General features: G+C 48.0%; 1 protein-coding gene across 16 annotated transcripts in view; it reads right to left on the bottom strand.

Moving 5' to 3' along the window:
* Positions 1-14,910, bottom strand: part of FHOD3 (formin homology 2 domain containing 3) — a 428,661-nt gene that overhangs the window by 375,193 nt on the left and 38,558 nt on the right. For all 16 annotated transcript variants that reach the window (XM_036009142.1, XM_036009140.1, XM_036009138.1 and 13 more), the window contains exon 2: positions 161-267. In XM_036009142.1, the coding sequence (XP_035865035.1) occupies positions 161-267 (107 nt within the window). The remainder of the gene's footprint in view (positions 1-160; positions 268-14,910) is intronic.

The following is a 14,910-nucleotide window of genomic DNA, read 5'->3' on the forward strand; positions in this document are numbered from 1 at the left end:
CAATGACAGGGGTCCCTTGCATCTCCCTTATGTTTTGTGTGACTGTGAGTGAAGAGAAGGCCAAAGGTAGGGTGGTTTCTCCGAGACATTTTCAGGCCTCTGTGTGCCCCCATTGCTTGGAAGGTCAGGACCGGTCGGCAGTGACAGTTGAGGCTCTTACCCAGCGTCATCCTGGAAGCCTTCCAGCTCATCCCGCTGCTCTGCCAGGGTGGCCTCCAGGTCCAGGTAGGCGCTGTTGTGGGACAGCTGCAGCGTGCAGTCATCGAGCTGCGGGAGAAAGAGCCTGTTAAGCCAGCCTGCTCCTGGATGGGGACTCTGTGTGCAGAAACCACTTCATGTTGCCCTCGTGTGGTTTTTCAAATCAAGCATTACTCGGAAATTCCACTCGTAATCATAAGAGGTAGTGTGTTCGTGTAAATAGATTGGGAGCAGACTGCTTACGGAGTGGACAGATGGGACACCGATAAGGGAGTGGCACTGACAGGGCCCAGAGATGTAGGTGGGGGGAGGGGGAGAGAAGGAGCCCTTTAGGTGCTGAGCCAGTTTCCACTCCCAGGGGCCCAGGAGAATCTATGGATCTGGGGAGTGGAAACCAAGATCACAGTGCTGACGTGAACATGGACTAAGAGTCACAGAGTTTAAAAGGCAAATTTGGTGGGGAAAATACATTGTTTCCTTTGATTCAGTGAGAAGCCTACTTACGAAGATTCTTTCATACTTGGCACATTGCAATTAATAGTTGCTTGATAAACATTTTCACAGTTGAACTGAAAGAAACATTCTCCATTTGGATGACAACATATCCAAATCACAACACACCACAGAGGACATGCAGTCTATCTTGTTACCAGTCTCAGTTTTTAAAAATGTATTTAACAAATACTTATTCATTATGTCCCATGCATACTTCTAAGCATTTTGCATATGTTACTTCATTTGATCTCACACGAACCTTATTAAGTTCTATTGTTATCCCCACTGTACAGGTGAAAAAACTGAGGCACAGAGAGAAACTAAGTTATTTGCCTAATGTCCCATCTGGTAAATGATGCAGCTGGGATTTGGATACCAGCAGTTTGACTTAGATCCTGCTCACCCCTAAGCTCTGACCCTCTCTGTGGCCTGAGACCTACAAAGGACTTAAAAACATCAGTCTTACAGGATACAGCTTATGGCATCTGAGTGTGCCAGTGTGGCCAAGGCGACTCCCTGTGCATGTCAACCCCCTTCTCTTTCCCTGCTAGACACACAGACCTCATATCCCAGCCACATAATTGGGCTTTGGCCATGTAACTGAGTACCAGCCAATGGCACGTGAGCAAAAGTGAACAAGGCACCCAACAGGCCTGACCATAACACCCCTGCACAGCCTTCCACTTCTCTTCTGTTGCCCGAGGCACATGCAGAGGAGCCAGTGGAGGACTCCAAACACTAGAAACCGCCAGAGCCCTGGACAGAGAAGCTCGGGTTCCCGGATCACTGCATGAAGCGGAGCCCCTCGCTGCCCACCCTGCACCGGGCAGTGACGAGAGCAAGACTCGGCCTTTGCAGCAGCGAGTCGGTAGTGACAGCAGCACTGCATGACGTTTAGAATGAACAATACACGTAAAAATGAAGGAAAATAATTTTACCAAAGATTAGAATTGATGTGGTGACAAGTGCATAATTTCATGCTTGATTTCTTGGGCTATAGGGTGGCTCGTACTCACCTACTTGCTAAGTTTCTTGTTTCAAAATGACAGGAGACTGGGGCTAGAGTCCAGGCAAATGTGTGGCTCTTTTAAAACATCTAAATGGACACTTGATAATACTTCCACAGTGAGATTTCAGACAGAGAATTAGTCTCCTTTGATAGAAAAGCTTTGCTTATTAGACTCAGCAAGAGAACAGGAGAATGTTAACTTCTCTAGAGTCAGTGTTTATAAGAGGCTGCCGATTCTTTTTTACCTTGTAAAACAACTGTATTGAACTATAACTTACATTAACTTGCATAGATTTTAAGGGTACAGTTTGATGAGATTTCTTTTTTTCAATTAGAGACCCCGCAGGCCTGTGTTTCTGGTTATCCTCAACAGAATGAAAGGAATTTGTTCTCTATTATTTGTAAGGAACGCCGAGTGAAATTGCTGGAAGGGGTTAATCCCATTTGATTCACTTGTTTCATTTCTCTAGTAGCAAACTGTCCCTCCAAGGGCGTGCTGCTGCAGTTCGGCATTCTTGATGGGCACTTGCAGATGGATCCTCTGATCCGAGACAACTATACTTGAACAACAGTAAAAGAAATGAAAATTAAAATAAAACAGAGCACTTAAACCCAGGAATCAATGGGCCAAACTCATGGTCCTGTGGCGTCAGAGGTGCACCTGTGACTTGGGGAAACACTCGGGGGTACTGCCTCCCCGCCCCACTTGCAGAGCCAGTGGGCGGGAATGATCTCCTGCAGGAGGCGTCTCCTGAGCCAAGGTCCCCTGAGGACCGAAGTCAGGCTTTATCATTCCTGGGTGGAAAATTCCATTAGAAACTGGACTTGTTAACATGTACGCTGACCGCACGTAAAGCTGGACTCACTGCAGCTCGCTCTAGCTTTCAACTCCTCCAGGTGCTGCTAGCTAATAAAAGCTCACTTGGCCTGCTCTGTGGAGAGCATCAGCACATTTGCTTAGTTTTAATCCCACATATAATCAACAGCCTGGAAGATGGGGATAATGGGAACGCTTCAAGCCACAGCCATTTCTTGGGCTTCAGCCCCTAGAAACAGGTGAGTCCAGAGAAAGAAGCTCTTGGGTACAGAGTGTCTGCTTCTCCTCGAGGGTGTCGGAGTCCTGCTGAAGCTATGGTCCGCACTAGGCCTGGCGGGAGAGCCCGGTGAGAGAGGACATGCTGTCCTGGTATGGGGAGCGGCAGAATGTACAGGTGCCTGTGGTGTAAACACCCCCTATGGCCGGCGCCAAGCTAACAACGGGAAGTCACCGAACTCGGAGTTGCAAAAAGATACGCAGCAGCTCAACGGTATATAGTATGATTACCATAGAAGAGCAGATAGAAGAGATGTCGGTCAAATGTAATAGAACAATTAGAAAGTGCCGTGTTTGGAGTTATTATTATCTTTATTTTTTGGCTGTTTTTATTAAAGTATAGTTGACATACAATGTTATATTCGTTTCAGTTGTACAACATAGTGACTCAACATTAATACACCATAGGATATGATCACCACAGTAAGTCTAGTTAAACCATCTGTCACTGTACAAAGTCATTATGATATTACTGACTATATTCCCTGGGCTGTACCTCACACCCCAGTGACTCAGTTACTCTATAACTGGAAGTTTGTACCTTATTATATTTGTTTTAGTATAACTTATTAATTGCACATTTATATCATTAAGTTTTTAATAATGGCTGTGTTGAGCAACTGGCTCACAAAATCCCCAAGAATACCAGTCAGCCTTCTGAAGCCCCCAGGCCCACAGTGGACATTGCAGGGAGTGGATGCAAGGCCGAGAGACCCCGCCCTGGGCTTCCAGCCCTCGCCACCCACCTGGCCCTAGGCTGCCCTTGGTCAGGGCAAAAGTGGGGATTCTGAGTGGCCAGCAGACACAGCCCTTATTGGCGACCACAGCTATTTTGCACATCCTCTCCACCCTATACCTTCGGATTTTATTCCCAGCAGCCCAAGGTGAACATCTGGTTTTCCTCAGCTCTCACCCTGGCCCACCAAGTGTCTGTCTGAACATGACCCCAGCCAGCCCTGAACCACAACAGGAAGCCCGCCCCTCCCAGCCTTCTGACAACAGGATCCCAAACGCTTAGCAGAACTGCCTGTTCTCATCATTCCCCTCCTCACATTCAGGGCATCATGAACTATCCCCTTTTCCATGGTTCAATTTGAACAAAATTATATGTCAGGCACGGGCTGCGCACCAAGCAACACATAAACACTCCCTTCCCTCAAAAATCATTTCATTGAGTAAGTATGACATACAAATAGAACACAGAAGAGAATAAAAAGCCATTTAAACCAACTGTCAAATGTGTGGAAGTTCACCCTCAGTTGTACTCCTTCTCTGTAATTAGCAGCCACAGCCTCTGAGACCCAGGCTTCCTCCACAAAACTGGCCCAGTCCCTCTTCCCGGAGGAAGGCTGCCACTACTTCCTAAGCCAGTGACGCTGCTCCCCCTGCTTAATAGTTTAGCCGTTTGTGCTAGCAAGTCCTTCACGTAAAAGAGAAACGATGAATATGTGCCTTTTAATCCCTGAAGCAGTGTGTGTGGAGTCCTCGCAGTAGGGCTACAGCAAGGGGGCAAGGTCAGACACCACCGCCCGTGGTGAGCCAGGACACGCGGGCACAAAAGCGGTCCCAACAGCACAGGCTGCCTGTGAAAACACCAAACGAATCAACACACACTGCCCACCCCAGCCCTCAGCACGAACCCCACCTCATCGTCACACCTGAGACACACAAGATTAATATTTAAACCATCCCATGAGCCAAGCAGTAGAAATACAGGGCTTCTTTGCTGGACTGGCACCTTGAAACAACGTGTCAATATTTAGGTATCCTTTTTACAGACCCGCTGCTAGGTACACTAAATGAATTCTTCAGTTTTGTCAGGGGTACCTAAGTAAGCTATAAAAGAACACAACAGCGTGACTAGGCAGGGAGTGGAGGTTCATTCCAGTCTGGTTATTATAAAGATTCAGACGGAAATATCCAGACTTCGCCTACAGAGCGAAGGACTCAGACACCTCCCTGCCAGACCGGCTCCTGACGGGAACCTCGGTTCCTACTGACGCGGAGGCAACATGATCCCTTCCCTTGGCCTCTCTTGTCAACTGTCTTCCCGAATGACTTAAGGGCCCTGGAATTTCCTGACTCCGACAATTTTCATGTCAGCCCTTATCCCCTGGCAGCATGTCCCCTGTACTCCTTTCCTGGCTCTAGGCTCAGTGGCCAGGACACTGCCGGGCACTTCAGGACATAAGACAAAGCCGGGAGCCATGTGGGCAGATAACGTTTCAGGGCTATTATAGAAGTGCGGGCGTTAGGGAAGTTTAGGGGCAGGGATGTGGCGGAGCAGGAAGACTTTCGATCGGGTTGCAGGCTGTAAACCAGCGACCAGGATTCTGCTGGGGGTAGGGTGCTCAGGAGGGAGTCAGTCACAGACCTGCAAGAAGGGAACCCTGCAAATATTCTGGAATTTTGTGCCATTCCTCCTGGGTCAAAGCAAACCATGAAAACGGGCCCTCAACCTCTGAGGACGTAGAAAGAGCCCCCCACTCCTTGCAGGCAGGTTGTACGAGCCACTCTGGGGTTCTTTTGACCATTCCTACAAATATGACACTGCATTCAAGAAGAAAGGGCAGACTCACCACCCTGGGGAAAAAAAGTATCTAAAACAAGGCTGATGTCACATCTGGATTTACATTCTTTTCTTTCCTTCATCCAGTGAAGCGGCATGTTACTGGGGTGGTTTAATGATTACCTGGGTTTGGCAACGGTCTACAGTGAGCCTTAGTCTAAGCAATAAAATGTATTGTGACCCCGAAATAGATTTACACGGGACCATTCTACCAACACACAAGGACTATCCTTTAAGCTAATTGTGGTAATAGTTCAGAAGTGGCAAAATATATGCTGATTGTTAAAAAGAAAAAAAAAGAAAAGCTAAAAGAAATGTCATTTGCTTGTGTCATTTAACTGGTTCCTCCTATCTATCCCTGAACGCACATCCTTGGCAATGTGATTTTGCAGCTCCTTCCATCAAGTGGTGGATCTTTCTCTACTCCTGGGATCTAGACTGGCCTGCCTCTTGCTTTGGCCAACAAGGTAGCACACTGGACAGAGCAGAGACTTGAAAGATGTGTGCTCACTGAGGCAGGCTGTCCTTTCTCGCTGTCTTGGACCTCTGCCACCATGGGAAGAAGCCGGGTTAGGCAGCCTCCAGGAAGCCCAGCTGCGCCTGCTACCCACTCTGACCGCCAGCCAACTGCCATCCACTGAGTGAGCCAGGGTGGGTCAGCAAGCCTCCAGGTGACCCTTCAGCTGATGACAGACACAGGACAGAGCCCAGCAGAGATCAGTCCAATTGGCCCCAACCAGAAGATCATCCCAGCAGACCACAGACTTGTAAGAAACATTTTATGCTTGTCACTCGCTTTAAGTCCATTTTCTCTTCCCACAAGCAAAGACGCACAGCAAATAGGCAGCTGGCAGAGGTTGCAATTTCACACTCGAAGTGCTTGGTGCCTGGATCAGAAGCGGATGAGAGGCTCACCCCCCCAAGGTGCCCTCTGAGTGTGCCATGACACTGCCAGCTCAAGGCAGGAATGCCTCCACCTTGCCCAGCCTTCAGATGCCACAGAGCATTCACGCCTGGCACCACCCCTGCCCCTCCCGGAGCCCAAGCCCATCTGCAGACAACGGACAACAGCAGTTGCTGGGTGGGAAGGCCTGAAACACCCAAGAGTAGGGAAGCAGTCAGCTGAGGACCCCTCCCGGGGCGGGAAGCAGGGGTGAGTTGCAGCTCCAAGCCCCCAGAGCACATTTCATTGTCTTGTTGTACCTCACTTACATGTGCATGTCCAAAGGTAAAAGTAGGAAAACTTTCAAAATACACCCACGAGGCCAGCCCTGCTCCTAGCTGAGAAGTGAAGCACTGCTGTGGCCTCATCTTCTCCAGGGCTGGGTTTCCTGTGAGCCCCCCGAGCGCCCCACTTCGGGCTCATCCCAGCTCTAAGAGCTGGGCAAAGGCAGTCAGCACAGGTCTGTCAGTTGTAAGAGCCACACCCGTTTTCCCCACAGACATGGCTTCCATTGCTGGGCAGTAATGAAGTCTGTGCCTCCCTCAACTCTCTGGTTCCTTCTAAAGGCAGCAGAGATAAGAAACTGGACTTCGATGACCAGCAAAAGAAGTTAGGAAAGAGCTTTCCAACGAGCAGTGCCACATGGCCCCTTCAATTCTAGATGATACCTACTCGAGACCCTGGCTCGGCCATCCAAGCTTTTGTGGGCTATGGCGCCCCCCTACCCATAACGGCCACCTCGGAGGGACAAGGTGGAGGTCACGCACTCGAGGCTGCCCTCCGCCACCATTCCCTGAGATAGGCAGTGGGGACACGGTGTTCATTTCATCATCCTTCAATCTGCACATGTGCTTCAGTTGTATTCCTTTGTGTGTACAACACATTTCACAATAAAAAATGATTCCTTTATACAAAGAGGTCATTTTCCATATATAAAAAATACATGTAACCCTTGGACAGTTTTCTTAAGAAAAGAGCAAATGAACCTAATTCTCATGATATCAGAAGAAAATAGATCCCGCTGGCTAACCCCAGCAAATCACATTCACAGTCTGAAATCCCTACAGGCCTGTTTGGAACAGCGCATGCTTCACAGGTACTTGCATAAATGTTCTAGGGTGAAGTATGAAGATATTCTGGAAGATTCAGCATACATGGATGATGAAGCAATATGAATGTATTCACCCTGAAAGCACTTGGATTTTAGTTCCTCAGAAACCTGTAATAAGTTATGTTATTGGTGGCCACCCACCCCAGCGGGAGAAGCGATGTCTTGAAATTGATCTAGGAAGTTTCCAAATCAAGCCCCAAATTTCTGTGTGAGTCAACAAAATTGCACAGCTCACCAACCAAAGGCAAGGGTCTCTGCCAAATTCTGCAAGACAGACAGAGGCCAGATTTATCTCATTAAAAGCTTAAGCTGAGGGGGTATGGTAATCTGGTAAATATTTGAATTCTTTTAAAAGACCTTCCTATCATTAAATAAATAAGTAGCAATGCATTAAACTTTTCTGTTGAAAAAGGCTGGACTATATTTACTCATCTTTACAGGTACCTTTTTCCATTTTGTTTCACTTCAGTCAAGATGAAAAATAATGTCAGCACTAAGATTCAGGATTCTTATGGATCTTTATCATTCATTCACTCACTCATTCAGATTACTAACCCTTTCCCATGCTCCTTCTCTGGTCCAGGCACCGTGCCGTGTCCCTGGGTCCCTGCCAGGGGTATGACAGGCCGGGTCCCAGGGCACTCAGGGCCATGGATGGAACAGGCCACCAATAGCCAGTGGGAGATCAGGAAAATGGGGAGGACAATGAGTCAGCTACCTCTCTTGTTTCTGTCCCTGTTTTCATTGGTGGAGGAGCATAAGGCTCGGGGAACTGAAGTATGATGGGTGCAAAAGCCCAGAGGAAGGCAGAGGGCTCCAGAGTGGGAACTTATGGTCCCAATAGATGTTAGACTTGATTCCAGAAGCAGTGAAATGGCTGTACACAGGTGCATGCAGGGCCAGCTTTGCAAGGTGGGGAAGGAAGCAGTAGGCAAGTCAAGAAGCACTGCCAGAATTGGGAGCAATTTGAAGGTGGCCGGGACAATCACAGAAGCAATGGAAATGAAGAGAGGAGGAGAGAGAGCAGTGATACAAAGAAGGGGAAAGGAAAAGTCAGAGCAGCCTGGTGATTGATCGAAGTGGAGGCACCCAGCAGAGAGAGGCAAAATCTTGGGTTTCTCGCCTGAGCAAATTAATAGATAGTGGCACCTTCCACCAACATGAGAAACATTGGACAAAAAGCTACTGGGGGTAGGGAGATAGGATAAAATTGGGATTTTTGGTTCTTACATGTTTATGTCTAAAGCAAGTGGAGACACTGAGTAGGAAAGTTGGTTTGGAGGATGGGCGTGAATAAACACACACAGTTGAAATCCCACAAGCACCGAGGGGCCTAAAGAGAACAGCAAACGTGTTGTGTCTTGAAGATCTTCAGGGGTGTCCCCTTCTTCACTCCTGATATCGGTGATTGGTGCTTTCCCATTTTTTTCTCTGATAGTTTAGGATCAGCTCTTTATTCACTTATTAGTCTTTTGAAAGAACCAACTTTTTAAAATATTTTACTTATTTATTTTTAGAGAGAGGGGAAGGGAAGGACAAAGAAAGGAGAGAAACATCAGTTTGAGAGAGAAACCAATTGGTTGCACCCCAACTGGAGCCCAAGCCCACCACCCAGGCATGTGCCCTGGCCTGGAATTAAACTGGCGCCCCCTCACTTTGCGGGACAACACCCAACCAACTGAGCCACACCAGTCAGGGCTGAAAGAACCGACTTTTGATTACACTGGTTTTCCATTAAGTTTGTTTTCTATCTCATTAATTTTTTTTATCTTTATGATTTTCTTCCTTCTACATTCTTTGTGTTTAACATGCTGGTATTTTTCTAATGCCTAAAACCTCAAGATTTTCCATCTTTCTTCTTTTCAACCTTGTACATTTAAGACTAGACTTTCCTTCTGACTAGGGTCTGGCTACAGCCCACAAGATCTGATATGGCATATATTCACTCTCTTCCAGCCAAAATACTTTCTAAATTCCACCAGAATTTCTTCTTTGACCCGTGGGTTATTTAGAACTATATTACATAGTTTCCAAATATTCGGGAATTTTCTCATCTCTTTTCTTATTATGGATTTCTAGCTTCATTTATGGCCAGAAAATATACTCTGAATGATACCAACTCCATAAGATTTCTTGAAGCATGTTCTGGGACTCGGTGGAGAGGACGTGCACTCCGCAGCGGCTCTGTTTGTTCAGCACGACTCCCAGACCTCCCCTGACCTCCCCTGACCTCCCCAGAACTCCCCCGCCCTCGCTGCGGTTCCTCCGCTTGTTCCACAGAGAGGCATCGTCAGCTTCTGCCCCACCTGAGCATTCTCCTATTTGTCCTTTCAATTCTGTCAATACTTACTTGTCTGTTTGTCTATATTTCCTAGTGGACTGATTCTTTTAGCACGCTGAGATTTCCTCCTCACCTCTAGCAGCGTTTCTCACCTTAAAGAAGACCCCGCCGGCGCTAGCGCAGTCACACCACTTCCCTTCAGTTAGCGCGGCACGTGTCCTTCTTCCGTCTCTCACTGGCAATATCTGACGCCAAGTATTTAGGATGTGTCTCTTGTAAGCAGAACGTAGTTTTTCTGAATTCGATCTCACAAACTTAGTTTTTAAATAAAAGTATTTAATTGAAGCCTATTAATCTAAAGTACTTTCTGATGTTTGCGCTCCAACCTACATTTTTACAAAGACATACGCGCCCCTCTGTTCACTGCAGCATTGTTCCCGGGGGGGTGCCAGGCATGGAGACAAACAGTGCCCTTTGACAGAAGACTGGGGGAAGAGGATGCGGTACATATATATACACAATGGAATACTACTCAGCCGTAAGAAAAGACGAAACACTGCCATTTGTGACAACATGGGTGGACCTTGAGAATATTACGCTAAGCAAAATAAGTCAGAAAAAGCTGAGAACATATGATTTCATTTACATGTGAGATATAACACTGAAACTCACAGACACAGACAACAGTTGGTGGTCACCAGAGTGAAGGGGTGAGGGTGGGATAGAGGGCGAGGGAGGCCAGTATATGGTGATGGAAGATGATTTGGCTTTGGGTGATGGGCACGAGGCACTATGAATAGTATGTATCTTAGAAATGTATACTCATAACAAAAACAGTAAAAAAGCAAATCCATATTTTATCATTTGATCTACTTGTTCTAGTTCCTTTTTCCTCCTTTCTTGTCACCCTTTGGTTAATCTACTATTGTTTATTATTCCATATTTCCTTTCTATTATTCTATTTATTCCTAGTTACACATTCTTTCATTAACTTTTTGGTAACTTACCCTGTATATGATCACATGGCCTCCTGACTCAGCAGAACCTACTGTAAATGAGTATCACTTTCCAGGTGACTCGAGGGCACTAGAGGCCACTTTAATATCGTCCGTACCTTTTAGACACTGAAAAATGTTTTGTGCCCCAATACATAGTATGGTTTTGGGCAGTCAATATTCATTCAAATTTACCCAGTTTTCACCTTGTCTCTTGCACATCGTTCCTCCCTGCATTTCTGTGCTTCTGTGATCATTTCCTTCTTTACTGAGAGTCTGCTGGCAGCAAATTTCCTCAGGTCCTATTTTCTAGAAATTCATTTCAGCTCCGCTTTTTCTGGTACCAGCTTCATTGAGACAGATCTCGGGTACTCTACAACTCACCACTCAGAGTGTGCCTTCTCTGGCAGGCAGCACATTCACAGAGCTGTGCGTCCGTCACCCAGTCAATCTTAGAACGTTTCCACCCCCGAAAGGGGCCACGTATCCGTCAGCAGTGATGCCTTCTTCCTGCGAACACACCACCTCTGGCTCCCAGGAATCACTAATCTGCTTTCCTTGTTTATATATTTTTCCTATTCTAGACATTTCATGTAAATGGAATCAGACATGGTAAACCAGTGTGCTGCAAGAGTTTTTAACATGTGCAATGCGTGGCTGGTCAGGGGCACTGACCTCTTTTTCCCTTAGACTGTTAAATTAAAAAAATGACAACCTCCAACACAACAATTGCCGTACAATGTGAATGAATCAAAATTATACGTATTTCTTTGTTGGACTGGCAAAAAATATATTTTTTAATTTAACTTCCTGGGGATTATGGGCAATAGGGAGACTTCCCAGTCAAAACCCAGCACTGTGATCTGAGGGTGTGGGCAGTAGGGGCTCAGGACACCGCTCATTTCCCCCATCCCCAGGTGATCTGATGCAGGGTCTAGGGCCCGCTCTGAGAACAGAGACACCTGACTTTAGCTCCCATGGGGGATGGCAAAAGTCTCAGGTTAGTCTGAGGTCTAAGAGCGAAAACCTGGGGTGGGTGGAGAGTGGGGTTGTCTGAATCTCTTTGGAACTTTTCCCTCTCACTCAGACCCCACTCCTTCTTCCAACCCCGCCACAGCTGTGTGCAGGGTTCTTCACGCTGAGCAGGTCTGTCTTAGGGTCCCTACGTGTGGGGGTTAACCCACCACCCAAGGAAGATCCACCGATATCCTAGGAAAACACACAGACGGCCAAGAACCCAGCTCCCCTGGCATGTGCGACTTGAGCACCCGGGAGCAGGAGCCACACCTCAGGGACATCCAGCTGGCCGTGACCGTGGACTTCTAGGAAGAGCTTTCAGGAACACTACAGGGTGAGCAGCCCTCCAGCCAGAAAACCCTGAACATCCACATCACCCCAGGGCTCGCCCAGGAATGGCCCTTCTGTAGAGAAGTAAACTAGCCTCACATACAAGGGGCTGGGCCTCCACGCCTCAGGCTGCCATCAGGCCAGTGGCAGAGTGAACGCAGGCCAGCTGGTGCTCGCACCCGGAGGATGAGGGGCCCCGGCAGACCCCCAGGGGCAAGTGGCCAGCTGACTGATGCCCTCCGTTTGGCTTGTGTGGCATTTTGAAATATTTTTGATTAGTTGCCAAAACTAAGAAGAGATTTTACATAAAAGTCCAGGTTTCCAGTTTCTTTTGAAGAATAGGAAGATCCAGGAACCCTGGGCCATCCTTTCCGGGCCTGGGGAGGTGGGGCTGAGAGCACCAACCTTTTATGTGGGACACATGCTGTCCAGGTCCCCTGGGCCACCATCCCCCTGCCCATCTCCACGGCTGTCTGGACCCTGGCTCAGGTAACTCGAAGGCCCTTTCTCCTCAAACGTTCTCTGATTTAATGTTCCATTTCTTCATTTTGTTTCAACCATTCGTAACACCAGTGTTCTTCTCAATGAGCAGAGGATTTCAAACTCAGCAGCATGAAATTAGCAGGTATTTTACTCCTTGCCTCACTCCATCCCCTCAGTAATGCATGAACTGTATGACCAGACCGCCCTAGATTAGTGATCAGTGAAACCCCTCAACAAAACACTCTATCCTTTAGTACTTCCCTGAGGCTTGGGCCATCTTTAAGATCACCAGCATCCCGGGACTCTGAGTCCGCATCTGCAGCCCCACTCTGTGCCCTCCCTCCTGTTGCCATAGCAGACACAGAGCCCTTCGTGAGATGCCTGACGCCCTGCCCCATGGTGGTGCCTTCCCCAACTTGGCACGGCAAAATTCAGGGCTGGTGAGGGCTGTAATTAAAGACCGACCTCTGTGATCCTTGCCACAGCTTTTTCAATCCAATTTAAAAATCCACAGGCATCCATGTATTTCTAAATTACAACTTGTCCATTTTTAATAGAAAAAAAAAATCCCACTGCCCTTGCTCCTGAGCAGAAGACCACACATCCCTTGGACAGGTCTCCCCGGAGCTGCCCGGCGCTGAGGAGCAGGCTTCCAAAGAGCCACACGCGGAAGACAGCAAAAGTGGGAAAACTTCCTTTTGGGACGCCATGTGCTCCAAGTACATATTCCTTGAAAAACCACAAACACACTGTCATCTTTTCAGTCGTGTTTGATAAATGTTTGGAAAGAAAAAGTCATCACCTCTTCTGGGATTATTCACATTACACAGCAGCCGGGAGCAGAGCTACCACTGCGCCCAGGTCTGCGGGGCTTGAGGATCCCATTCATTATGTGCAAGACGAGCACTTCTGTAACCGAAAACCAATATTGTCGGTAGATGACCCCAGGTATGCTCTGCGCTGCTGCATTTGAGAATCTGGAGAATTTGACCTTTGATACAAAAATAACTTTCAGTTGAAGATGGTTGAGGATCAAGTTTTTGGTATCAAAGAAAACATAGTATATTTTCTGGTGAGTGAAAATCCACCATGAGATTTTTGAATTGGTAGATTATTGCTGTGAGACTCGGATCAGCCGTCAGTCACCATCTCTTGGGGTCTAGAGTCATGTTACAGCTTAAAAGTCTGCTACAACACAGTGTCGGCTTTAAAGAAAGACAGCATTGGGGATCCAAGATGGCGGCGGAGTAGGTGAAAGTTACACTCACCTCCTCCCAGGACCAAACTGGATTTATAACTAAAGTATAGAACAATCAACAGTCAAACAGAAGTCTCATAACCCAGGTTTTACAGAAGCCACATCAACACGGGTAGGGAGGGCGGAGCTGGGAAAAGAGCTGGCCTGCCCCTGTGGGTGGTGGTGGAGATTCCAGAGGGACATCTCAGCTGCAAGGCTCCCCTGTAAAAAGTGGGGTCTCAGCCCTAAGCTGGGCTCCCAGACCAAAGCACCAGAGCTGGGAAGAGGCACCCACATAACATCGACTGAAAATAGGGGAGGTTCTGTCCACCAGCGAGAGATGGTAGTCTGTTGGAGGCACAGGACAACTCACTCTTAAAGGACCAACTCACAAAATCGTGTCTGGAGCCACTCACTTTGGTGGAGTGAGGGCAGAGTGGACCAGAGTCATGTGGGCAGAGACTGAGGTCTGTGGCTCTGGGGAGAGGGCTGAGGGACAGCCGCCAGGATCCCTGTGCTGAGTCCCTCTCCCACACCACAGATACCATCTTTCCTGGGTGGAGCACTCCACTCCATAGAACATCTGCCCAGAAAGCTACAGCCCCACTGTCTAGAATCCCTGTCACCCCACCCTGTGGAGCTCTTGCCTGCTAAGGAGTCAGCTGCCTGGGTCAGGGGGTAGAGGTCTAGGCAGACTCAGGCGGTGTTAATGACTGAGTTGTATGGCTTTTGGGCAGGGACCTTTTCTTCCACTTTCCCATGAACCTGATGGGCACCTCCCTTTCATGAGAGATCCAATAGCTCCACCCTCCAGGCTCCCAGCAAGATGCCCAGACCATCATGTGCACAAGCACACCTGGTTCTCACACACCTTGGTGCCTGCTCAGGGAGAGTAATGGCAGAACAGGCTGGAGCCACTCACGCTTCAGATCCCCTGTGCTGGCTCTTCAGAGCCACCGCTCCCTTGCCACAGAAGTCTGCAAGGAGCAGGGTAGCACCCCAGTTTCTGCCCATTTGGAGGCTGAAAACAGTGATGTGCACAGTGGCATCCACACAACAGAGCGCACAGCCGCCCCTGGCACTTACTAAGGATGAAAACAGCTCTAGCAAAGCTGGACAAGGGGGACAGAGCTGAGAAATGTGGGACAG

The sequence above is a fragment of the Phyllostomus discolor genome, chromosome 9 (genome assembly GCF_004126475.2).
Source record: "Phyllostomus discolor isolate MPI-MPIP mPhyDis1 chromosome 9, mPhyDis1.pri.v3, whole genome shotgun sequence".
Lineage (NCBI taxonomy): Eukaryota > Metazoa > Chordata > Mammalia > Chiroptera > Phyllostomidae > Phyllostomus > Phyllostomus discolor.